Source organism: Micropterus salmoides, unplaced genomic scaffold (assembly GCF_014851395.1).
Source record: "Micropterus salmoides isolate LMB-PRFRI ecotype aquatic unplaced genomic scaffold, ASM1485139v1 Ms_hic_scaffold_10, whole genome shotgun sequence".
Taxonomy (NCBI): Eukaryota; Metazoa; Chordata; class Actinopteri; order Centrarchiformes; family Centrarchidae; genus Micropterus; species Micropterus salmoides.
Window position 1 is genome coordinate 19,208,414 of NW_024040041.1, and position 27,668 is coordinate 19,236,081.

The window sequence follows — 27,668 nt, forward strand, 5'->3', positions numbered from 1 at the left end:
CGTGATTGATAACTGTCCCACCCCGAAGACATCTACACGCCAATACCGATTTATATTCATAGCGGCAAGTGCTATGTAGCTCCACATAGGGAACACAGGAAGTGACATATAGCACCTTCATGCGGCGTCGGAACCGCGTAGCAAATTCACAGCCGCACCGGCAGAGCTCCAGAATGTGCAACTCGGCCAGCTCACACCCGGACGCGCTACAAGGGTGAGGGCCCGCCCAACGCTGCTTGCAGCTTTAATTTTCACTATAATTCCATCCATAACTAACATAGTAACTGAATGCATAACTATTTTGGTAAAGGACTTCATACACTTTCTGGAATAAAACATCTAAAAGCCAATATCCTATCCGATGGGCGATCCTGGGACAAAATCTTATCAAATGGGGGTCCCTGGTCTAATTTGTGTCAGTTTAGGGATCCATGATGTGAAAAAGTTTGTGAACCACTGAGTTAAGAGGATGGATGGATACCACTCTCATATAAGTCTCTTAAATATGAAGCTAAACCTTGGTATAAAAACTGGAAATAGGGGAAAACAGCTAGCCTGGCTCTGTCCTAAGGTAACAAAATCCACCTTCCAGCACCACTAAAGCTCACTAATTAACGTGTTATACATTTAATTCATATAAAAAAGTGTAAAATGACATACAGAGTCTTTATGCTAAGCAAAGCTAACCGGCTGCTGGCTGTAGCTTCATTTATCACACAGACATGAGTGGCAACGATCTTCTCATCTAATGAGCTAATAGGCTAATAAGCATATTTCCCAAAACATCAAACTAATCCTTTAAGCAACAGAGACTAAAAAAAAAAGTCTTGTTACATTTAAAAACTTTAAAAAGTTGACTGCAAGACTCAACATTTAATGGTAAATATTCATTATTTTTTCTCCGTATTGTGTCCCCGCCTTACTGTAACTCGAGTTTATGGCAAAAAAAGGAGTCCATATGCTGCTTCTTCAACAGTTCTTGTCCCTGATTTGCTGTGTAGAGTGTAATAGACAACACTGCACCATACAAAGCCCCATCTGCATCCACTCATCTCTTCAACCTGCTCCTCGTTTTCCCCTCTCTCTGTCTTTCCACTCTCACAGAATCTTCATTCCTTTCCTTTAATTTCCCCTCCTCTAATCAATAACTGTTGCCTTGCAGCTTTCATCACCCCTGAAACAGACTCCCTCTCAGTCTTTTCATCTATGGCTAATTAGTCTTTTCAGTAATTACTGGGTTTTGTTCATCCTGTTCTGTCTACATGGGCCATTTAAGTTGTGTTTCTGAGTCAGGATTCACAATCTTGAATTTAACTCTGACTTTACAGAAGCAGGCGGGCTTCTATATATAGGACAGAACGGGAGAGAGAGAAGAAGACAACTGAGGGGTAGAAGATGGAAATCAAACCAGCCATTTTATTCTTTCATTTCCTCTCGCCTACTCCCACTTTTTCCCCCCATTAATTGGAACCATCTTACATTTCACTCATTTCTCCAAAAAGTCCTGAAGCCACAAGCTGTTCTCTTATTTTTTCCCCATTCCTTTCCTACCTCTGCTGTCTCCCTTCCTGAATTTAAAAATTAATGTGCAAGATCAGAACCTGGGCAGAGAGAGTAATATAAGGAAATGACAACAGAATAAATCCTTAGGTGCAGCTGTAATAGCACCCCACTGACACACGAGGGTCATACATCTTGAACTCAGGATGGGCAAGCATGTCAGCTTCCAAACAATTCTTTTAGTAGAAGAATTCAAATATAAATATCTAATTACTAATTCGTAGCTTCAAATTTCAGCTAAGTATGACTTTTACTGAGTCACCTCTCACAGACTGTTCCTGCCATCATCCATTTTTCATATCTGTCTTGCCTGCAGTCATTCTTTCCTCTGTCTCATTTCCTTTGTGTCAGCAAGTGAAAAGCACTGTGCAGTAAAAACTAGCTGAGATGTGAGCCAACAGGACAATGAGCAGATCTACGGGGCCAAGTCTACTCTACTGACACCAGGCAAGACCTGCAGCCCTTGGGGAGGGACTCGTGATACGAACTGGACTGATCCCCAGTTAAATATAGCATCCAGCTAGAATGGGATATCCAGAAGTAGTTTTTTTTCCCTCTAAGTCAGTTGTTTGGATTTATTTTCTTTTTTAAACCCTACACTCTTAGCCTCAATAGGAACAAGCGTGGAGGGATAAAGGCAAGACACAGAGATGGATAGAGAATAGAAAGATGAATAGTGAAGAAAGAGGGAATACTGGACCCTTTTCTTTACACAAAAGGCACATTAATCTTAGGGGGATCAGAGGGGAATTTCTTCAAATTTATCCTATACCCTAAATGCTACATGTCCTATGTATCATATATGTATACATATATTTCTTTCATATTAAAGTGACAGGTGCAATGCTATCAGGAATGCTGTTACAGTTTCACTTTTGACTTCAGAAGAAATTAAATCATAACAGATCTGAAAGCAACATTTTACCCATAAATAAAGTCTATATATTCGCATATACCTAAATAGGGCTGCAACTGACAAAACAGATTGTTTTCTAAATCAGTCGTTTGGTCTATAAACTGGGTCCTCTGTGACATCTTCAAATGTCTTGTTTTATAGGACAGTCCAAAACCCAAAGATGTCAGATACTATCACATAAGACTAAAAAAGAAAACAAATCTTTACAGTTGAGAACCAAAGATTTTTTTTCTTGAACAATTAATCAAAATACTGTATTATATATTCCCTATTAATTTTCTGTCAATCAACTACTCGTTACTACTACATTTATCTAACTAATTGTTTCAACTCCACACCAAAAACTCGATAACAAGATCATGAATTAGTCCTTTGCATCAGTAATTACATGTTTCTGGCCAACTGGAGCGGGCTCAGCTTCTGTGCACCATAGAGACTTCTTGAGAGACTGATCGCCACCGACTGCCCGCCACAAAAACATCACCCTGTGTTTTCAGAGTGGAGGAAAATATACTGGCCCTAGGAATCATTCTACCCCATGGAAAGATAAATCAAGGAGGGAAAATAGGGTAGATGGAAAAGTGGAGATCAGTTCCCTTTTGGATAGTGGATGAGAAAAGTAAAAAGAAACAGAATGTCAAAAGAAAAAGAGAAAGATACAGAGATTAAGAGAGCCACAGCATAGGTTAGAAAGATGAATCAGGGCCGCACTGAGTATAAGATGTGGGTTTTTTGATGATGTGATATTTGTCCATGAGTGGATGAAAATACAGGCAGGAAAAATGGACGTTGTATGTACAAGCGCTCTGGTAGCCGCAGAGCAGGAGGGCCCTGTTTTCTCACCAGTGTAGGCTTTCAAGAGCTGGCACTACGTTACCATACCTTCACTGCAGCTGCAGTGATTTGTTTGCTGCAGTCTCTGTTCCATCAGCATTTAAATTCATACACTTTCCAGATAATCTAAACAATTATGTGAACCAGGAGATGTGTCAGGTGACAATGATCCATGGAGGGGACACAGGTAAAGTCAAAAAATAAATATCAAACATTGCAAGTACTGTATGTCTAGCCAATGGCTATTCAGTACTGAAGAAGTAATCTTATCCAGCTTGCACATTTGTTGAGGAATCTTGTTGGGGGGGGGGGGGGGGGGGGGGGGGTGTAGAAGCCATTACCCAGCCTGAGGCAGTGCAGGTTGCATTCTATCCACTCACAATCATTCACTCAGCAGATCTAGCCAGAAATCACTTGTTTTTTAATTTGCTTGTTTTGGATGACGACAGGCAGGAAGAGGTCATCTGTCCAAGCATAACTGACTGATGTATTTTCAGACTTCCAAAGCATCCAGAAAAAGGGCCAGCTAAACTAGTGGTGTAAAAATGGAATTATGGGAAGTAAATAATCCCTTAATTCCATGGTGTTGCCGAATATTATAACTAGAGTCACGACTCATACATCAGGATGTCATAAATGTTTTCCGAACTCAACTCAGAGTTCTCCTTAATATTTTTCATAATTAGGTTTTGGGTGTAATAAGGCAGACTTGCATTGTGATTTTTGGTCCAGGCTAGGCGAACAAATCAGTTTAACTGCCCTGCTAAGTGAAATGAAACACTGAAGTGGTAAAAAGGCTGTGATTATTGAGCCACGTTGCTAATTGGGCCGTGTGGCCACAGTAAGGGATCCAGCCAGACAATGGTGCCAGCTTGGGCTGTGGTCAACCCTCTCTGCGGTCCCCGCAGTCCCCCCCCCCCCCCCCAAGTGCACCAACTGCACTGTGCCTACTGGCAGGGTCCTCCCTCTAGGAAAACTACCCAAGGTCGCAGAGGCTGGTCTTGGATCAGAGCACCATACAGAAGTAATCAGTTCCTGGAAGTAACATGATTAACGAGACCACTGAATTGCCCGAATATGCTTTTCAGTCCAAAAGAAGCACTAGAGAGCCAGAGGAGATTTCAAGTTCATGTTTGGTGATCTCCTGGGTTTTTGATGGTTACTGTGGTTGGGATTCAAGCGATGAATATTCTACAGATGCACTTAGTGGCTTGGTCCTTTAAATCCAAACAGAGATCCACGGGGCAGGACAGGGCACTAATGACAGAGGAAGGAATGATGCTGCTGACGACAGCAAGACCTCCGACACCCGGGGCTGATGAGAATCTGCACGCCAGACCTGCTCCGTGAAAAAAAACACAGAGAGATGATTCTTCGGAAGGGTTTCTTATGAAGAGTTAGACAGAGCAGAAGCACACAACACACAACTAATCATGCCCACACTGTTGGAGAGACCATGAAGCTCCTCAATCCCTGTAGCCGGACCCAGCCCATCCAGTGCCTGTTGTCCTTTGCAGCTCTTTCATAGCTGCCATGGATACAGCTGGCTGGCTTTACTCCCTCTCTGAAACCACATCATACAGGCTTCACATCTTCAAAGTACCCCCACGCATATGCATAGACTCATGAATTGAGCACAGGCGGATTGACTCGGGAGGCACATGTGTGCAAGGCATGACATGTTCATGTCATTTGTGTACAACCATTTAATCCTTTACTCTGTTCAAATACTGGACACTCTTCCTTTGTTTTACAATCCTTTCTCAATCTATTTGTTTGCTCTAATCAAAGAGTGATATTGAAACGTTCCTGCATCAACTTCAAGGACTCGAGAAATAATTCATATCAAAGCAGAATTCTTCAATGAATAGCAGAAAAACAAGTTTAATTTTAAACAAGTATATGGTTTATACAAGATTATAATTACATTCTAATTAGAGCAACAGGTGTTGGCCTAAGGGGACATAAATGTGCAATGAGATCAAGTGTGTAACATGCTAGCCAAAGCTAAGGTTTGTATCTTTCTATACACTGGGTATCATTTCAATGCCCAGAGCCCAAGCGTTGACCCCTGGCATACTCTATGTGCAGCAGCAGAGTACGGGCAAGCTGACGGACAACTTGATTAAGTACCTCATATTCATAACACTAACAAATAACTCTGTCTCCTGCCACTGCTCACACTGCTCCAGGCCCTCCAATGCTAACTTTTCCCCAATACTCAACAGCTTCACTCAGGGAGAACTTCTACTTAGCTCTTGCATTGGGAACCACAAATTGTAGCAGAACCTGTTGTCTTAAGCAGTTCAATTAGTAAAAGATGACCTACGTTTGCTTTTGTTGGAAAAGGATCCGGCATTTATAAGACATGTGGGAGCCAGATTTCAAGGCCCCCTATGCTCACAGTTTCTGTGAGCATAGGGGGCCTGTTTCCCCTGAGCTCTAACTGGGGAACTGTTTCCCTTGTTGAGCAGTGTTCATTATGAACACCGCTCATTTTCTTTGGCCTCCGAGAAGAAAAACATTCAGCAACAATACAGGTATGCACACCTGTGTCCCATTCGCCTAACCTGTGGTATACGGCAGCTGCGCTAGGGTACAGTGCATTCTTCTAAAACAACCCCTGGGAGACACTACAAAGGCAATTACTTTCATGGTGCTGTCTAAATTGGACCTTTGAATCTTTGTGTTCTGCTGCTTTCACCGCTGCATATATTGAGTAAAAAGATCTTCTGGATAGCCGCAAACATTGGGACACCACTGCCCGACTTCACCACACCAGATCCAGACATTCTGCTTTGCTTAAAACACACATCGCATTTACTTTCATAAATATTTTCATAAAATACACACAAATGTGTACGTTAGCACCGCTCATGAATGACTGATGAGTCAATGTATTTAATTTTGGTCAGTTAACTGAGATTATGTAATGGGGAAAAACAGTCATGGTGGTAAAATAAAAATAAAATAAAAAATATTTCCCATATTAAACTTGATTGATATTATTTAATGCATGTTTAATATGATTATCATATCAGCAGTGTTTACGCACATTTTCTCATTCACCAATGATTTATGATTTGTGTCAGATTTTAGTGAAATAGCCCTTTGCTGTTACTCAACTTAAACTTTTCTGTTATTTAGCCAATTATCTCTAATTATATAATAACCATATAAAACTATTGTATTTTCTCACAGCATAATGAGACGTTACATTCAACAAGGGTATGATGGATAAATGGATTAAAGTTTTGAAAATGGCAAAGTGGTTGGGCTATTCCTCATAATTACAGAAGACTGCTGAAATAATGGAAACTCATACCAATAAAATGTAAATGCTCCGTATTTGTATAGCGCCTTTTTGACCACTCAAAGCGCTTTTACACTACATCTGCATTCATCAGTCACACACAACCTGGGGGAGCCGGGGACTGAATGGCCGACCTTCCGATTAACAGCCAACCCACTCTACCTCCTAAGCCACAGCCGCCCCTAAAAGTATTTGATAAATAACAGGTGATGTATAGCCAATAAATGATTTTCAGTAATCAATTTCAGACAGAATTTTACAATCTGGGCAACGCCTACACAATATGCCTGCAACCAGATGGACGCACATGGCCCCCCCCCACCCCTTCATCTCCTGATCCCAGAACTGGTTGCGTTTCTCCGTTAGCTGTCTACTTGAGAAAAGTACAGGGTGACTTTACCAGGCTGTCGTTTTTACAACTCTCACCTCTTGCATGCAGCACCACAGTCTGACCTCTTAGCTAACCACCAGTATGATTAAGCTAGCACATGGATAAAACACCGGTTTTGAAGTGCACTGGCTGACCATGATGCAGTAATTTAAATAGCATCAGCGGTTGGTCAAACTAAGGTCAGCTAGCCTAGCCACGGATGGAGCCCAGACTGCACTTCATTTCCCTCTGGGCTCTCTGAGGTTGGTCTCTACGGTGTCTCTGGTCTTGTCCTTTTGGGGCCAACTGTATATGTAGATCTCATCAGTCAATTTCTAATAATAATAAAAATAACTTGCATTATTGAAACTTCCAGGGGAGGCTTTACACATCTTCTGCTATTCTGCTCAGTCAAGTTCAACGTACAGTCTCTATGAGACAAAAAGTGTGTCTTTTACACATGTTTATGATAGTATATATCTCTATATACATTATTATAAGCATTAGGTCTTTTATGCACCCAGTCCTTACACTGAGGACAAATATCCAGTCACACACAAACAGCGCCTGCTGCCTTCAGCTACTTGCATGCCCCAAAACCGCACACTTAACAAATAACCCACAGTAATTGATCATTCGCAAAACAACACTGGGCAGAGAAGACTAATAACAAATCAATTCACACCTCATTCTGCAGTTCTAGGCGTAAAACGGCAGAATTCTCCCTGTTCTTGTAATACCTCCAGGAGCGACAGACTTTGGCCAAGTTTAAAGCAAAGACAGAGAAACAATTTGCTGTTTTAAATAAAATGGGATAGTATAAGCGTAGCAATGCAGAGGGTGATTAAAGCCACATTGTGCTTCCTGAAAAGCAAAGTAAAGATAAAAAGGGTAAACTGAGGTGAAGTCACATGGGAGCTGTGAGATGCTGAGACTGCGCTGATGTCAATTTTATGATTAATTTCTTATATTAAAATCAATCAAGAAGCTTTGTCTCCTATTCAAAAATGACAGACACTTCCCATCGAGTTCCCGAAACAAGTGATTCCCATGTGAACTGATCTCATTTACCCAGTAACAATGATTATTACATTACTGAATCTTCCTTCTTAGCTTAATCTCCCAGCTTCTCGTCCCTAAAATCTGAGAAAATGCAGTAAGATTCAGACAAAGTATGAGTGACAGCTGAAGAAGACTAAGCTAATTTCCATGATAATGAATCTTGCACTGGGAGAAAGAGCTCATCGTCATCCATTTTTGGCTCCAGGTGTCAGCCACATGCGTGTGTATGGCCTTAATTAGTTGGAAACTAAGCGTCCCAGAGCAGCCAGCACACTAATGAGGCCTCCGCTCACAAACAGCTCACACATGTGAGCAAAGAGCTCCGTCGCTGCCAGCTGGCACCCACTCTTACCCCTTTACCCCCCCCCCCCCCAAAAAAAATACTTCAGCGCTACCCAGAGAGCAAACACCCACAAACACTTGCACACACAAAGACAAACTCTGTTAATTTGCGAAAGCAGCTAAAACCCCTTCAAACTTCAAACCTATTTCTCCAAATGCCATATATCTTTGGACCCTGCACTTCTTGACCCCTCTTAGCTCCCTTTCCAGCAACCAGGCTGACCAACCGTCATTAACTCATCCTTCGGTTTATACCCGGACAAACAAAACGTAATGCAAATATTACACCAAACCAAACCAGTATTGAGATTATCTCTTCGTTTACAATGAAAAGAAGCACGTAGAGGAGTTAAGTCATAAAAACTAAGCACTGATGCATCAATCATCAAGTGCCACTCCATCCAGTGCGGCAATGGAATATCCAGATTTTATGCCACTGTTTTGCTGAGCTGTCCAGGATAGCAGAAATCCTGTACCCTCATTAGGAAAGACTCCTTTTCAGCTCAGCCAGAGTCCCTCAAACTATAACTAACACTGGCAGTGAGGCGGCCAGTAGCACAAGGAGCTGAGAGAGGAGAAGAAAGACAGAAGAAAAAGAAGGGGGCCACGGCATCTGGGCTGAGTTAACCACCGGCTATTACAAGGTCGTGAACTCAGCAGGGTCCGATGGAGAACGGTACTGGCACAAGGCACCATGCATGGTCATGATTAGAAAAGAGGGCGAGTACATAAGAAAGGGAAAACACAGGAGTGAGACAATGGGGTGGGAGACACGGCAGAAATGAACTCATCTGAGGTATTTTAACACACAAATAAATGCATTTTGATGCAGCATAACGAAGGTTGAGATGTCAAGTCATGCTCTGGTTAATAAGAGGTGACATAAAGGTACATTATTATCAGCCATTAGAAGGTCAAAGGTCACAGGGATTGCATCGGTTAGACGGGGATCAGCCTGCTAATTGGCAGCTTGACCTTTGCACAGTTAAAGACATATTTCCTGCCAGGTATCCTTTTATTATTTAAAGACCTGAGAATTCTTGAAGAAGGGGAGGATGTGAGGTCGTCATGGTGTTGCTAGGAAGAAAATAAAAACAAAAAATGTGTCTCCCAGTCGCCACTGTCAATATTTGTAAAAATACGTTTATACTTTATCTTGCACTACTGTGTGTTAAACTGAGTGCTTTATGCCAACACTATTCACTGGGGAGGTAAAAATGTTATGAGCAGAACACCGCTGTGTTTACAGAGGAATATTTCCTGCTATGTCATGTTTACATTTGGAAACAGGATTTGATGTTTAACACATCTTTAACAGCCACGCTGCACATGCAGAAACAGTGTGTGAGAGGCTGGCTGTTAAATCACATGTAATCACGAAAGGTCATGTTCCAGCCAACAATATATATATTGGCTATATAAGTGAATAGTTTTTAAGACACAAAAGCATTTTTGGCTTGGTTTTAGGTCAAGTTATGCAGCTTGTGTAGCTGGAATGTGGTGCTCAGAACTGAGTAAGGCTTTGACATATTCTTGGAATGAGTTCCCATTCTTTAAAGACATTATATTTCACATTTCACAATGCTGACTCCGTATCCCCGTGGTGTTAGTATTTGACATTCTCCAAACTCTAAACAAGCTTCTTTCTGCGGGAAGTATCAAAATCTCATTCTCTGGCAAGCGCTGACATACTGTGAGAAGGAATAATTTGTTGGTACAACACAATACTAAGCATTTTTGGGACTGAGATAGGAATTTCCACATGTGTATCGACACCTGATTAACATTTCATATAATACTCTTTTGAACCGTGAAGAATAAACATGTCTTTGAACTTGCCCTCCTCAACTTGTAGCTCAAACCTAAGAGACCGCTCTGGTGCACATTTGCAGGCCTGCAACATTTATTATTTTCATTATGGATTCGTCTGCATCTTATTATTTCAGTTTCAAATAAATAATGTATTACCCAAAGTGACATATTCAGACTGTTTTGTTCAAGTAACAGTCTGAAACCCAAAGATATTCAGTTTACAGAGATATAAACTTTTCATCATCAGCTAATCAATTAATCATACAGATTGATACAACAACAGAATCTGATACAGATTGGGATTTTGAGGCAGTTAACAATAAAAATATTCAAAAATAATACAAATCAGATAAAAATATATTTGACTGATATAACTGACTGAATAAATAGTCATTTTGATGTGGATGGATTTAACATTTGAACAATAAACTTATCATGAACATAACAGTAAACATAATAGTTTTGAACAACAAACCTCACTTGTACTTAGGGCTCAATAAAAATAACAATAAATATCACGATATAATTTTTTCAATAACAATATAACAAATGTTCAGACACTTCAACTATACACAAATTAGTACTTAATTCTTTTATTAAGATGTTTATTTTGTTCAGGAAAAAGGACTGAAAGAAGCCTTTACTTAATTTTACTCATGTATGTTTGTTAAAGATTTTATCATGTTTTGAATGTTCTACCTCAGATTTGTGAAGAGATCCACTGTTTGGCCTCAAGTGTTGATCATAAAGAAGAGTTTAAACCACAGTTAATCATCAGGTTTCTTCAACTTTCACTCAGGAGCAAAAATTTGCCTTTAAACTCGAAAGAAATAACGATTTGATACTTATCACGATAATTATCAATAACAAAAGATATGAAACTTTTTATCATGATAACATTTTTGGCCATATCGTCCAGCCCTACTTGAACTTCAGTTATTATTTACTACTACTTAGAAAATCACAAATGAAATAAAACAAAAACACTATAACTTGAAAGGGGGAGTAAGCGATTCTGGAGAAATCCAACACTATGACAAATACCATGAAATAGAGCAAAAGACGACACAGTAAGCACAATAGTTTAATAGTGGGTTAGCAGTTCTTCCAAGAACCGTGGATTTGAAAAGATATATGCACTTCGACTCAGCTTATCGGTACCTAAATTCTTGCGTGTTTCAGTCACGTTCCCGGTTTAAGCATTTTACAGTCCATAAAAGTTGCTGCTATGCCGACCTAACGTCATTTGTTACACAATGCATCAACAAACCATGCGAGAAGAAAGTACATCTGTTCACATTTCTTGACCATGGTGGACCGCAGCAAAATGCTTATCTTTTTTTAGCAAAACTAAGACAGCAACACAGCAAAATGCAACACCTGCACTAAAGATATTTCGTGCAAGGGAGGGAGCAGCTCCAATATGAAGAAGCATTTACTTCAAAACGGCGTGAATCTTAAGGAACACCATGTTCAATGTATTGCGGTCTCCCAGCTACAATGACGCAGAAACAACGTTAAGGGTAGCAACGTCTCACACTCAGGTACAAAACACAGATGAGCCGACATCTACCTTTTATATTTAAAAAAGGTGAAGGAATCAGAATAGAGATTCGATAAGTAGAATCGGAAAGGATAAAATTGAAACAAAACCCAACCCTAGCTCTAATACACAACTATAAAAAAATGGGACAGTGACACCTGTCCAAGCAGAAGAAAACATTCTACAGGCAGTTCAGCTTATACCTCCCATTTCTTGTACACAGAGGTACACATGCGAATACAGGAGAAGGCAAAACAGCATCGAAGCAACAGAATATAGAGGCGAAAACACCTAAAGTAAGTTCTTCCATTTCGCACCATCCCTGAATGTTTCTCCTTCATGGCTCTCCCTCTGGGTCTACATCTGTGATACAAACTAAACTCTTCTGCAACAGTCAAAGAGCTTCATTGTGCTGCCTGCCAGAGTCCACACACACACATAATAAGCTCACCGTGGCCGCCGGTAGTTTATTCTGCCTGTGATGAGAAACCTGAGCATGGACACACATGTACACCGGCCCCCCAGTTTCCCAAACAGAGACACACACACAAATGTTTTAGAATAATTCAAAGACACACAGATAACACAGACATACAAAATGTAGTTTAATATGCCATTAATGAGCAATCAAAGTGTGGAGACACACACACACACCTAGCAAGGAGTTCAGTCTGTGTAATTAATGGTAGGATATAAAAGGTGGTATGAGTGGCTGCTCTCAGCCACCTATAGCAGCGAAACCACTGTGCTTTTTCTTGGCCCTGCCGAGCGTTCCCTCCTCAAATCCAAACCCATTCCAGCTCGTGGTCCTCTCTAATTTCACCCAAAGCAGCAGAAGCTTGAGCTGAAAAAGAGCAATCTGGCCCCCAAGTCCAGCAAACTATTCCCTTTTCCTGTCTCCCTCCTTTTCCAGCGACCACAGATCGACAGCTCCATGGCCAGCACTGGCCCAAAACTATGAGGGGTATTTTCAGCACTGTAATTTGAAGAACACATGGCGCACACACACACACACACACACACACACACACACATACACACACACATAATGATTCAATGAGACAGGAGAGGAGACACAGATGCCCGCTAAGGCACGTGTCCTTACATCCACAAAGCACCTCGTCCAATGAGGATCAGGTCAGCAAATGTGCCTGTTCACACAGTGTGCTGAGTAGTCATGTAGCCCAGAGCAGGAAAGCAGGGCGGAGGCCTAGCTACATAAAGATGTGAAAGAAACTCATCTGAAAACAAGGAGGCCAGTATAGGGATGGCAGGGAGGGCAGAACCCAGAACAGCCAGCTTTAACGTTATATATAATGTTTATCTTTGGTGACTGATGATTCACCACTTTGCTATCCTTACAGTGCGTGTGATTTAGGTTTTGACTTGACTTGATATACTTGTGCTTTTGTTTCTACTCCTTTTCACTTTTTCATGAAGCTTGCACGTAAGTGGCCCATCAGATGCCCATCAGCTGGTGGTTGATTTAATATTTAAAAACTATTTGTAAGTCTTCGCCAAGAGATGTGTCTGAAGATATATAAAACACATTAGCGCAAATGTTTGTTATAGTGCCCTTTTACTGTACACACTGGAGGGTGGGGGGGGGTGAGGTCAAGGAAAACAGAAAAATAGACAACAAAACAAAATTCAATTTTGAAATTCAGTCTGCTCTTCAGCAGTGGGACAGGGAGAGAAAGGACGCCACATGTACAGACACGCACTATACCCATGTGTGCCAACTACCTAAATACAACCGTCTGTATGCTTGTGCACGTCCATACACACTTGCACTGATTACAGATGCAGTATATGCTGCTGCTCCTGTCCAAGACCTTAATTACCCTGCACAGTCTTATTTCCCATAAATACAGCGAGGGCAGGGCAGTAATTACGGCCTATATTTACTCCACCTGGCTAGGGGAGAACCCAGTTTCCTGCTGGCCACAGTGATGAGCCAGCCCCTCTCAACATGGATGCCATGGGTGGAACAAGGACAACAGTGGGCACATGTGAGCTGTGGCCCAGCTCAGGGGCTGGATCCTTTAGAAGCATAGGGGGCATATAGGTACACCTCCTTCCCAAATAAGATGGACTAGACTCACAGAGATGAACTGTGCATTCAGGTGTACCAACTCAGCTTGTAAAGTAAAACACTTTTAAGTTTATCAGCAGGCAGCTCTTCCATAACAGCCAATAAAGTGTAAATAATGGTGGCGTGGCACCAATTTCCTGTTTACAGTGCACATTTTGATCCTTTCTTTCTTCATATGATGAAGAACTGGCAAAGAGTGTACAAACTTTTATTTATCTGGTCTTGCTAAAGGCAATGGATAACCACTTACATAATAGCAAATATGTAATATGCAGGGGTGAGGAAAAATGGTATTTCCAGACTTTTTGGTTGACAAGCCACAACAAACAAACAAACAAACAAACAACTAATTGGTATACCCTGGATTTTGGGATACAATGGATGATGGCTGCAAATGATTCACCGGTTGGGTCCTCCATCTCTGGAAAAAAAGAGGGCTGCTGTCTTCCTTTTGGAGGAGACATTAAATTATAATTTGAAGTTCACCGGGGATTGGGCTGATACAAATGAATTGTGCCATTCTCTTGGGTACACTATTGGCCGTACAGGAAAAGCATGGCAAAAAACAAACAAATAAATAGCGTACATTACATGTCAAAGTGCATCAGTGCCTTTTGTCTCTGATCTGGTTGGTTTCAATGCACACATCCCTCTTTGTTTGTGTATTACAGGGAAATACAAACTCTTGCCTATTACGTCCAAAAAAGTAAGAAATTTATTATGCTTCACTGCAGCTTTCGTGAGATATCCTTACCCAGAAATCTTTCAGAGAGGAGTTGTGGCTTCTCTTGATGAGGACAACTGACTAGCTCTCATGTAAGACGCCAAACAGACCTCCCAGTGAGGTTACAGATTCAAATAGCTTGGACACTTCCCTGCCCATCTCCTTTTACTTTGCGGCCAGACTGGCTTTTCCCTGCCATCACATCACATATACAACAACAAACTGATCGAAATGCAAACTGGAAAAAGTGGCAATGCTTCACTGTGCCCTCGCTTTAGGCACAAACAAATCATTCTGTGAAATCTCCTTGTAACCACTGATACAATGTGAAGTGTTGAGTTTTTTGTGCAGAAATTAGAGCTTCACACTTCTTCTTTGCATCCCAATTGCTGGCCTCATCGTGTTTCAGTGTGTTTAGGATTCATCACCCGCACGCTTTAAACCCTCCTTCAGCAGATGGGGTGTTAATAGGAGTGGCGGTGGCTCTCCCATTCTCAAGAGAGAGAGTCACACATCTGAAAGCTGTCAGGGTCAGACTCTGCCCACTCTGCTTTCAGAGGACTTTCAGATAGATAGGCAGAAAGAACAAGAAAGCAAGAGAACGCAAAACCAAATAGGGAAGAGCAACTCTCCAATGACTTTGATCTGGGTCCTAACTCTTCTTTGGTTTGAGGTGGTTGAAGCCATGTGCAGAGGAGGACAGAATGCTGACTCAGGCCTCTTCACTCCTTGGTCCTCCTCCTCTTCATGGCAGTGAGATGAATCCAGGATTCATCTTGATTAATGAGAGAGTGGGAAAGAAAGAGAGAACACAGAGAAACTAGTAGACTTGGCTCAACAGTCTCTCTGTGTCTTGGTGGCCCAGCGGTCTAAAGCAACCTTTTTTACACCGCAGACCATATGATTTCATCACGGCCCCCATACCAGTTTACCAGTGTTCAGAAGTAGCAATACAACAATGTAAAAATACTGTTACAAGTAAAAGTCCTGCATTAAAAATAGTGTTCAAGTAAAAAGTGCACATATTCTAACAACATTGAACGTTAAGTATGTAAGTAAATACTTACAGGTAAAGTACAAATATCTCAATATGGTACAGTAAAGGTCAAAAATTGGTTTGAAGCGCAGACCAAAAAGCTAAAACTTAAAACATATTGCTGGGTTCCGATCTGCCTTAAGACCTTTGAGTCTTTTTCTCCCTCCCATACGGTCTGTTGCTACTTGACACCGCCAACTATCTAATGAAGTCAAAAATGCCATTGACTTGACTGGAATGTCCCAGCAGCACATCCCCGCCACCAGTAACCACTGGACTCTTACTGGAGACGCTGAGACAGACAGACAGACTCTACCCAACACTGATTCAATCTAAACTAATGAGACCCTTCAGCTGCACCAAGTGATTTACATCAATTTTCAGTGCAATTATATTTGAATTACATGAATTTGTTTAACAGAGTTTGCGGAGTGGCCAAGGACCTGGAATAGTATTTATTCGGGCAATCCAGAGTGCTGCTGAAAAGCTGATGCCCGCAATGGCAAAACTTCAAACAGGCTGGTGAAAAGAAGTGCGTTAAAGGGACTTCAACACCGACACACCTGATGTAAACATCCAGGTTCAAACACTGGAGGGGAGCCAGCGGACTCAGCTCATGTTACAAATTCAAACACAGACACGCATGCACCATACTCGCACCCTGCGTTGTGAAGGCAGACAGTTGCAAGCGTGCCACAAAGAAAATAATCCATGTGTACTTTTTTTACTTGCTCTCTCACTCCCCATCAGAGTCAATGACATCACATACCTCTGAAACAGTAGGCCTTTCACGAAGGTGTCAAAACACATACAACACACGGGGGAGCACATACGCGTGCAATCTTATGCAGAGACAAAGACCCATTAGTGCACAAATATGCAGTCATCTCCCTGCTGACTGCCATACAGGGTGATGTGCCTTAGGTATTTTTGTAGTCTCGCATTTAATCTGCTTCGGCATGTAGTGTAGTGTCACAGGATTACTCATATTTACAAATGAAAGAGCCCGTGGCCTGAGGCAGACCGAGCATCTCAGAAATTAAAAAACGCCCTGGGAGGTCAGCCACTTAAAAGTGTCAGAATATGCCCTACATTGACCGGCCTCTCGCAACCCTCGCAGCACCCTCTCAACATCTTCATCTTCCCTCAAATACACAATATGCTCTACCACTCCACTTCCTCATTGGTTGTGACTTAGTCCTATTGGCTGAGAGATTTCCAATAATTTAGGAAGGAGTGGTGTGAGTGGAGAGGGTCATGGTCGTACTAGTTTAGTGCGGGATGGGTACCCGTGGGAAGAGGACTGTAGCTTGTTTAGCACATCCATAAATCAATAGTAGATGAATCACTGAGAGTGGCCAGTGGTGAGCTCACTGGGTTACTGTCAACATGTTTATCACTAGATGTAGTGCGGAGTAAAGAAAACATTTATAGTAAATGGCAGAGGAGTGACAGGCGCCAGAGCTATTTTTACCCATATCTAACTTCCCATTGTTTGCCTTAAATAGAGCAACATAAAGTTCTGTGTGTACTAAATAAAAGGGTTTTCTAAGCTGGATAGCTGCATTTGATTTCCGTGTTTTCAAAGAGCAGTTGTCAGGTGTTTTGGCAGTGTGTTGAGGGCTTTATTAGGGGACTTACCTGAACAGGTGTCAGCTGGGCTCTGGGGTCGAACACCCGCAGCATCTTGTCCTAGACGGACGGGGGGAAAAAAAGGACAAACTTTACTTTTCTATATGGCTATTAGTTGACACCTTGGTTTCATTCTCAGTGCAAAACTACACTCAGTTGCCAGTTCAATGGGTACACCTAGATAAAACCAATGCAGTTATGCAATAAATCCTACCTTCATGAAGGTTATAATGTTCAGACTTTGTTGCTCATTTAAGGATGTAGTTTGTATAATGTGATACAGTTCAACCGCAGCACAGAGAGGACTTTCTGTTATTTATCCTACTCTCACTGATATAATTTAAGTGGAAAAAATAATAGTAACAACTATCAGTATAATTTCAGCCTGTGTTTAACCGTGAATTTTGTATAATTATGACGTGCAAGGGAGGTCAAAGACCATGTGCTAGGTCAAGACTTAAAGTTCTCACAAAGAAAGGGCGGAGGAATTAAATATTCTATTTTCATAGAAACTATGAACTGAAATACAAACGCTACATATTAAAACCATTAATAATGAGTCCCTCCACCTCAGCATAATTCAAATAAAGAATAACAAGCTCTCTGAAGTTTCCTTAATTTATCAGTGCGATCTGACTGATTCATCGTCCGCAAATGCAATCCAGTGACCTCTCCACAGCCTCATGTGCCTCGACACCGGCCAGCCCAAACACACATGAGGCATCAATCACAGCAGCCCATCAGAGAGGCTCCTGAGTGATTGAGAGGAAATGGGGCCTAATGGGAGCAGGCTGTGACTGGGACATCTGCGTCTGCAGCCGTGTCACTCAATACCGGTGTGAGACTGTGATCACAGCAGACATACAGGGCTGATAGCAGGTAATAAGTATAAGGACTTAGACTAAACCATGCACACATATACATGTCAAAGGGAATCAGGAGACTGACAATAACACAGTCAAGCACACACACAGGGGCACCATGCAACATTCAGCCGCAGACAACATACAGCATCTCCACTGCTGAAGCAAACGATCAGCGTGAACTTAAAGCTTCTCTTCATCCTGCTCTCCTCAGAAATCCAAGAGGGGATTTATTTGCTGTTTATTAGCTTGAACAGCAAACGAGGGTGGGGTCCCTAATCTGACCTTTCCCTATGTGCCTCTCTCTCTCTATGTGTGTGTTTGTCTAGCCCACCCACGAATATGATGCCCCAAGGCCACATCTTCAGGCCTCTGTGACATGGGCCTACGCCAAAGGCTCAGGGAGAAGTGCCTGAACAACAACAACCCCCCCCCCCCCCCCTCCTCACCTTACAGAAGCTGTACTAAGCTGATTTTGGCATTCTTACTTATAAGATGATTAAAACCAATATTCAATTATCAAAACAGTTGCCGGTCTACTCGATTAATGTACAATCCTATTCAAGCTGCTTAATATTTTACCAGCAACAGAGTTCCCTGTCCTCGCAAACGCACCTTAGAATAACCACATATCTCCTGTACATTTAGACAAAAATATATTTGACAAATTAACTTCACTCACTGCCATATCAACCTACGTGCTGTTGTGCAAACAACAACATGAGGGAGGAAACTATCTGGCAGTGCAAACACATAGATGAGGGGCTACTCACAACCACACACACTCAGACAAGCAAATACACTCTCTTAAGCCTATGAGAATAACCCATATAAACGCACATACACCACCTCAACTCATAAATGCACAGATGGAGGGCCAGGAGAGCTGTGTGTGTGTGTATATTTGTGTGTGTGTAAATTTGTGTGCGTGTATGTGCTGAGACAGCAGCTGTTTAATCAAAGTGGCGGACCCTCACTCTCAAGCTGCTGCTAATGACTTTTCACTGTGAGTCTACAGCACACAACTTTCACATTACAAACACACATGGGCGCTGAGAATCTTCAACCAGAGGTGCGCTCTCGCTTTCTCTTCACCAGTCAACAAACACACTGCGCTGCCAGCCTCTCGTTCCCAGTCTCCCACGGTTACAGGTGTCACAGCCTGTTGTGACTGGTAGTCTGACGCTGCACAACCCCCTTCATCCAGCTCATTCTTTTCACCACTGGAAATACGGTGTCGAGCTCAGTTATAATGCGAATGCAAAAAATTCAAGGTGGACTGCTGACCATAAATCCAGTGACACCTCATTTCAAAGCAGCATACCACCCTGTCCCGTCCATCAGTTGGATAAACACAGGCTTTGCCCTCCCTCTCTGCTCGTGCTACCTGTGGACTTGCCTCCCCTAAAATGAATGGCACCTTTCTCCCTCCAAGTGTGTCATAAATATACATCTCTCTAGGTCCAAACGAGGCCTGTCATGATTTCTGCTCTTTATGGTGGTGTTCTCCCCTTCATCTCACCCCCTCAGCCCTGTGCCCCAATGTTTACCCTACGGGAGGGACAGGGGGGATTGAACCCACATGTTGGCAGGCCCTATTTGCTTTAATAAGTTGGATTGGAGAGATGGAAAGGGGCCTTTCAGGTTAAATGACACCAGAGCCCAACAGGGCAAGAACCTCAGAGCCCCCCCCCCCACCCCGACTCTGATCTTGACTCACATCCCCACCCCACCCCCGCTCCCTTTCTTTTTAGGTGCCATGTTATTTTCTTAGGCTACATTGGTAGGGGTGGTAGCTCTGGTGAGGTTGATTATTCTGTCAAAGCAAATGTCACGATTGGGATGTAGCCTGTGATGGGCTGGAGTAATTTGTTACTTGTCAGAGCAAAGGCAAACAACAGAGATTGGACTGACAGTCATACCTTTTAAGTAGACGCATATGGTAGATTTTTGTGTCAAAGTTTATTCTGTCTCAAGCACAATTAAACCTACCATGCATTGTCTTAAGTATAAACCAAGGGCCTCTGCCTCATTTTCACATCAATCAGTATGTGTGTTAGGTGCAAATAGATAGAGAAATTCACTGTGGAGCCCCTCCACCTCTAGCTCTTCCTATAACTCAAATTTATTTATGAAACAATCTACGTCAACTCATAAATTCCCCTTCTCATAAACCCATACCACCTCCCTCCTTCCTCCTCCTAAACAAAATATTAACAACCTAATGGAAAGCCCTTGAAGCTGTGCGATTATTTCCTGATGATACTGATGAGAACAGGGCCATATGGATGCATAAACACCCAGGGAGACTTTCTTCTTAGCTTTTCCCTGTACCCCACATAACTACTGTACATGTCAAAAAGAGTGAAGGTCAGCAGTTCGCACTTAGACTTAAAGTCACGCAAGAAGACAGGAGGGTTCAAAGCATACAGGGGTGTGTGCTTGGGGATACAGAAGTTTCAGGGCTCCGGTGGGGTCAAGACAAAAAAAAAGCCCCCATAGATTTATCCTTCACACACACACACACACACACACACACACACACACACACACACAGGCTTGTGCCCTTGTTAGTGCCATAATTAACAAATTAATACAGTTTCCATTCCCGACCAGGAAAATCTCCACAGGGTCACAGCAGTGGCCAAGGTTTCTTTCTTTGTCATCACTATTACTGTGTTAAATAAAACTGGCAATTATCTTTTACGTCATAGAGCATTCCAAGTTTATTCTTTTTCCCCTCTAAAGAACTGCTCACTAATTCATTAATCCAGTGTGAGGTGTGATCCCCACCCCTTTTTATGAGCATTACCCCATTGACATTTTTATTAAAGAAACCCCATGCAAACAGATAAGGAGCAGCAGTGTCCAATGTGAGGCAAAATGCACTGAATGTGACCCACTGGCTGCACCTAGTGGTCACACAGTGCAACTACAGCAATCAAACCTGGGTCCATAATAATAACAGAAATAAGATAGTTAAGGGAACTAGAATTGTCACTTTTTCATGCTTTAAAGTTAAAAGTGAAGCCATGCAGGTCATCACTGCAATAAATATGTGTGCGGTGCATTGCAAGTTGTCATCACCTTGCAGGAGGAAGCCAGCAAGGAACCGTCCTGTTTCCAGCTCAGACTCTGCAGCTGGTCACTGTGCTGCTCCAGAACTGCAGAAACATACATCATCATTTAGAGAAGGGAGATAAGGGGGGGGGGGGGGGGGGGGGGAGAGGAAATGTGATGCTACACGTTGTGAACACAGAATGACCGCACAAAACAATGAACACAATACAAGAGGAAAAATGCAGGGTAAGAGATGACGCCATAAATCAAGCACACAAAATTCAGAAACACATAAGAATACAAAGTACAGATGATCTACACCAGACGATGGATCATGTGTCCACACAGTTAGGCTTATGAGAGAATTTATGAGTATGACACGTTTTAGGCTGCAGTGCCATAAGTGAGCACAGCATAGCTTGTGTGAATTGGGGTTCAGCATGACACCAAACTGGAGGGGGGGGTGGGGTCCACTTGTTAAGACATTTACACACAAAGTGATTTGACATGAACTTGAAGCCCGAACACACACTCATTCAAGTGAGTGAGTGAGTGAGTGAGTGTGTGTGTGGGGGGAAAAGTTGAATCAGCAGTGAGCAGCAGCAGCAACAGCCAGGCCAGCTGTCATGGGATGGGGAGGGATGGGGGTGAAGTGCTTCTGTGGGGTGGGTGTGTGGAGTGGGTGGCAGGGGTGAAACCAGAGGATAGTGACTACATCCTGAGGCCAGTCTGGGCAGACTGGGACCAGGACTGCAAACCAAAACATTACCTCTGCTGCTCCGGCACATAGACAGAGCCACAGGGCTGTAAAACGTAGGCAGTGTCAGTCAGACAGTCCCCAAAGAAAAAAGGGAAACCAACCACTTCACTCCACTCATATATATATATATATATATATATACACAGTGGGTACGGAAAGTATTCAGACCCCTTTAAATTTTTCACTCTTTGTTTCATTGCAGCCATTTTCCAAAAATCAAAAAAGTTCATTTTAATTCTCAGTAATGTACACTCAGCACCCCATCTTGACAGAAAAAAACAGAAATGTAGAAATTTTTGCAATTTATTAAAAAAGAAAAACTGAAATATCACATGGTCATAAGTATTCAGACCCTTTGCCGTGACACTCATATTTAACTCAGGTGCTGTCTATTTCTTCTGTTCATCCTTGAGATGGTTCTACACCTTCATTTGAGTCCAGCTGTGTTTGATTATACTGATTGGACTTGATTAGGAAAGCCACACACCTGTCTATATAAGACCTTACAGCTCACAGTACATGTCAGAGCAAATGAGAATCATGAGGTCAAAGGAACTGCCTGAAGAGCTCAGAGACAGAATTGTGGAAAGGCACAGATCTGGCCAAGGTTACAAAAAAATTTCTGCTGCCCTTAAGGTTCCTAAGAGCACAGTGGCCTCCATAATCCTCAAATGGAAGACGTTTGGGACGACAAGAACCCTTCCTAGAGCTGGCCGTCCGGCCAAACTGAGCTATCGGGGGAGAAGAGCCTTGGTGAGAGAGGTAAAGAAGAACCCAAAGGTCACTGTGGCTGAGCTCCCGAGATGCAGTCGGGAGATGGGAGAAAGTTGTAGTAAGTCAACCATCACTGCAGCAATCCACCAGTCGGGGCTTTATGGCAGAGTGGCCCGACGGAAGCCTCTCCTCAGTGCAAGACACATGAAAGCCCGCATGGAGTTTGCTAAAAAACACCTGAAGGACTCCAAGATGGTGATAAATAAGATCCTCTGGTCTGATGAGACCAAGATAGAACTTTTTGGCCTTAATTCTAAGCGGTATGTGTGGAGAAAACCAGGCACTGCTCATCACCTGTCCAATACAGTCTCAACAGTGAAGCATGGTGGTGGCAGCATCATGCTGTGGGGGTGTTTTTCAGCTGCAGGGACAGGACGACTGGTTGCAATCGAGGGAAAGATGAATGCGGCCAAGTACAGGGATATCCTGGACGAAAACCTTTTCCAGAGTGCTCTGGACCTCAGACTGGGCCGAAGGTTTACCTTCCAACAAGACAATGACCCTAAGCACACCGCTAAAATAACGAAGGAGTGGCTTCACAACAACTCCGTGGCTGTTCTTGAATGGCCCAGCCAGAGCCCTGACTTAAACCCAATTGAGCATCTCTGGAGAGACCTGAAAATGGCTGTCCACCAACGTTTACCATCCAACCTGACAGAACTGGAGAGGATCTGCAAGGAGGAATGGCAGAGGATACCCAAATCCAGATGTGAAAAACTTGTTGCATCTTTCCCAAAACGACTCATGGCTGTATTAGATCAAAAGGGTGCTTCTACTAAATACTGAGCAAAGGGTCTGAATACTTATGACCATGTGATATTTCAGTTTTTCTTTTTTAATAAATTTGCAAAAATTTCTACATTTCTGTTTTTTTCTGTCAAGATGGGGTGCTGAGTGTACATTACTGAGAAATAAAATGAACTTTTTTGATTTTTGGAAAATGGCTGCAATGAAACAAAGAGTGAAAAATTTAAAGGGGTCTGAATACTTTCTGTACCCACTGTGTGTATATATATATTTATTTATGTTGTACATAGAAACAGAACAGGCCACAACAAAAGACTAACTGACAGAGACTGAAATGTTAAATGCAGTAGAGTGCATGATGTACGACAAAGACTTTGACAAAATACATTTTGGTTGTGGTGTGTGTGTTAATATAAACTGTGCACACAGACATGGGTGTGTACACACGCTGCTCATGTCGGCAGCTGTTGCTACCTGCTAGTGGTGCATCCTGGCGGCTGGTGTCCCAAATCAGGGGGACGAGGTGGTGCCGAGCGCCAGCAAGCTGGAAGAGGTGGGGTGGAAAAGCACCAGCTCCAGCCGGCCCTGACCCGGACGCAGGGTTAGCTCGGGACTGCTGGGCTGCTGCAGCTCTGGATCACACAAACGCCACAGCTTCACCTGCACACACAAAGAGAGGGAGATGTCGAAATAGTACGTGGCAGGGTCGCTTACACTTTCCCACACCTTACAATTCAAAACCAGCAGAAACCTCTTCTCCATCCACTTCACCTTCCACTTTGATGGAAAAAGTCTACAAACCTCAGTGAAGTTCTGCTCCTTTGAACATTAAGTCAGTAGTTATGGTCTGTCTGCGCCAACAGCTGCATTTTTTTGTTTGAAGCCACACCAGACAAGACAGGCTTGTATGACTAACCCAGCTGACAACTGTAGTCAGTTCTGCTCAATTGCGGACATCTCGATGTAGATGCAGCACTGCATAATTCAGGGTTTGGGTTCAGCTTTGGATTTCTGGTTAATGCTGACATATGAGTGCAGACAAAATGAAACTGTGTTATAATGAGTTCATTATAAGTCAGTAAAAATACATTCCCTCAGTTATATTTCACTCTAATTTACTTGTTCAGCACAACCCAGTTGGCAAAACAATATGCCCTGCTGGCAAAAGATAAGAGGAATGAAAGTGCGCTGCAAATCCCGGGCACTGCAGACCCCTCCAGTGTGTGTGCGTGTGGCAAAAGTTGTGTTTACACAGGCCCCTGAGGTAAACCTAGCTGCTGAGTCTGAAGATGCAAGCCCACACGCAGCAAATTCCGGTAAGCTAGGGTACCTGTGGCTGAGGATAATGTGCTGAGAGGAGGGAGTCTTCAAAAGGTTTAAATAACAAAGAACCAAGCAGGTTCATTTCACATTCAAAGCCCGGGCCAGGAACAACAAAGCCTGAGAGGACGGGAAATGGACTTCTGTGCAAGTATACGCCAACAAGATAAAAACAAGATCAATGCAAAGAAAGAGAAAAAGAACAAATGAAGGATGGAGGAGGAGGAAATCAAACAGCTCACCATTTCATCTCCGGAGCATGTTGCCAGGAGACTTTCATCAAAAGGAGAAAAGTCCATATCAGTCATCAGATCTGACAAAGAGGAGGGAAAACAAGAGGAAAATAAAAATTAGATCAGGGTTACAGTTTCATCTGCGATGGACTGGCGACCTGTCCAGGGTGTACCCTGCCTTCGCCCAATGTCAGCTGGGATTGGCTCCAGCCCCCCGCGACCCTGTACGCAGGATAAGCAGTTGACAATGGATGGTTACAGTTTCATTTAATTTCAGAGCAAAGGCATTGACATTGACATTTCTCATGTGATTAGTTTTTTTTTAAGCAGACCAGACAGTCCTTAGGGGTTGAAGTGGTGGCAGTTATGCAGAGGGAGAGAAGAGGATTGAAATTCAACCTTTATTTTATCTCGAGGAATCATTGAGGACATGCCCTCATTTACAGTGGTGTCGAGAGTAAAGTTAAAACAGAATAAAGGTCAAGAACAACAACAACAACAACAACAGAACACAGACGTGCTGACAAAAAGGATAAAGAAAAACTACCAGAATGGCAGGAGATCTGAGTGACTGTCCATTGGCCATCTGAACCTGGTTTGACTGAGGACAGGCCCAGCATTCCTCCACCTGCAGACACATACACAGAAAACACACACTTTAAAAAGACTGCTTCCTTTTTTTCCCCTCATATGACCTGAAAATCCATTATTTCCACCCAGCTCATTGTGATTTTTTGGGGTCACAACTGGGCACTGTAAGTGAATGTTTCTTCTAAACAGTAAAGCTCCAGTGAACAAAAATGTGGCCCAAGATCTCGCAATATCTAAAGCGTGACTATATTTCTCGTCCAGGTGAAACGCTGTCTCACAATATAATTTAAAATTATTATTATTATATAATTAAAATTTAAAATATAAAGTATTTGTATGAGAGTGAAATTAGCACAGAAGATGCCCACGGCACTTTTAAATTGTTTGCGGGCAGCATTTTGGGTACCCGGTGGAAAAAATATACAGCGACAGAGTGACAGACAAAACACGAACGATGTGTAAGCAACATTTCAAAATGCACCTGCACTGTGATGCATTATGTGATTTTCAGTCAAATAAAAGACTTGATTCATTTGTCTCCACACTCTGATTACATGGGCTGAAAATGTACATAGTGGATCTTTCTGTCTACATGAAGTAAACATTACTGTTGAACACACTTTTATAGCCTTACCAGCCTGCTCGGTATTGAAGGCCACCAGCTTGGCGCTCGCTTTGATGTGGTTCCCCTGGGAGGAGAAAGAACCACCTCGGACATTGTTGATCCATTCCTGGATTTAAAGACATGGAGAGCACGAGTAAGGGATTATACTGAATGAAAATAGGGTATAAAAATGCACACAGATAACTGGGGTTAGCAAACATAACAGGGAGGAAAAGAAATGTAATTCAGGCCCAAGTGTTTCATCGGATTACAGTGTAGTGTAGAACCTGACATGTCAGTTTCTAAAAACATTGTTTATCTGTTTCATAATATTAAGGAGCGCACATGACCAAGTTGATGTCACAGCTAGAACAAAATAAAGTGAACATGGAGACAAACAGGAAGGATCTAGCTGAGAGCACGCACACATAACTGCCTCTGAATGAGCAAACCATTGAGGAAGTGGAAAGGCTCCCTGCGTTGCACAGTAGAGAACTCTTAAAACCTCTTTCATAACATTAACGAGGCAAGAGCAGCAAGAGGACAGAGCGTCCACACACAACACAATCCAACAGTTAGCCTACTGCTGCGCTGCTCCTCGGAAAAAGAGGCCAGCCATGACAGACTTTAGGCCTACAGAGGGCTGAAACTGCTCTGCTGAGGAAATGTGCAACACCCTGTTTATGCATCCATGCATTTCAAAGCACCCTTCAAAAGCATGCCTCTGTCTTAACATATATTATATTATATATATTACAGATTATATATTCTGCATATGTGTCAAAAGACAAGTAGACATGATGCAAATGTGTTACTGCTGTGACATAAGCTCACACCCATGCTGTGTGTTTAAGTTGGAAATAACAGCACCCAATAAATAATAATCCTCAACTTGATTTCTTCTGATTTAGCCACATATAAGGTTGTGCTTATTATTATTATTATTAAGATTATTAGTCATGACTTGCATAGGAGGTGGAGGTAATCCATTTAGCATTTTACTGTGAGTGTACCTTGTATCATTACATGTAACGAATAAACTTGATTGATAGATTGTATTACTTTCTCCTGAAATCTCAGTAGGACTTCAAACAGATTCGACTCTTTCAATCAGTCAAAATAATATTAAGGACGCTTCTTATATTATTAGAATGCTCGTCTTCCCTCAGTAAATCCACTTGGATCAGCATGTCCAAAATCTGATAGCTGTTTTTCTGCATTTTTCTCAGGATGAAAGAGTTAGACTCAACACCTTTTGCTGGCAATCCATCCACAGGCCTATGATTAGAAAGAGCCTTGGCAACAAAAACTGCATTCAGGGGACTATGGGACACCTCAGTGGGAGCCAAGTAAGAGCTGACTAAATTGATTCCCAGACTATTCCTGTGACTGCTCTCTCAAAGCATGAAGGAAAATCAAGCTGCTCTGGATAATCTGAGGAGAAAGCTCTAACTCGTTTTTTATTTCTTGTCTCTTT

At 42.4% G+C, this 27,668-nt stretch overlaps 1 protein-coding gene across 1 annotated transcript in view; it reads right to left on the bottom strand.

Annotated features, from left to right (window-relative positions):
- The window catches only part of coro7 (coronin 7), a 112,888-nt gene that overhangs the window by 84,142 nt on the left and 1,078 nt on the right, over positions 1-27,668 (bottom strand). Inside the window, 7 exon segments of the mRNA XM_038700757.1 lie at positions 17,249-17,299; positions 21,190-21,266; positions 23,918-23,962; positions 23,965-24,103; positions 25,006-25,076; positions 25,544-25,624; positions 26,222-26,318. Of these exon segments, the coding sequence (XP_038556685.1) occupies positions 17,249-17,299; positions 21,190-21,266; positions 23,918-23,962; positions 23,965-24,103; positions 25,006-25,076; positions 25,544-25,624; positions 26,222-26,318 (561 nt within the window).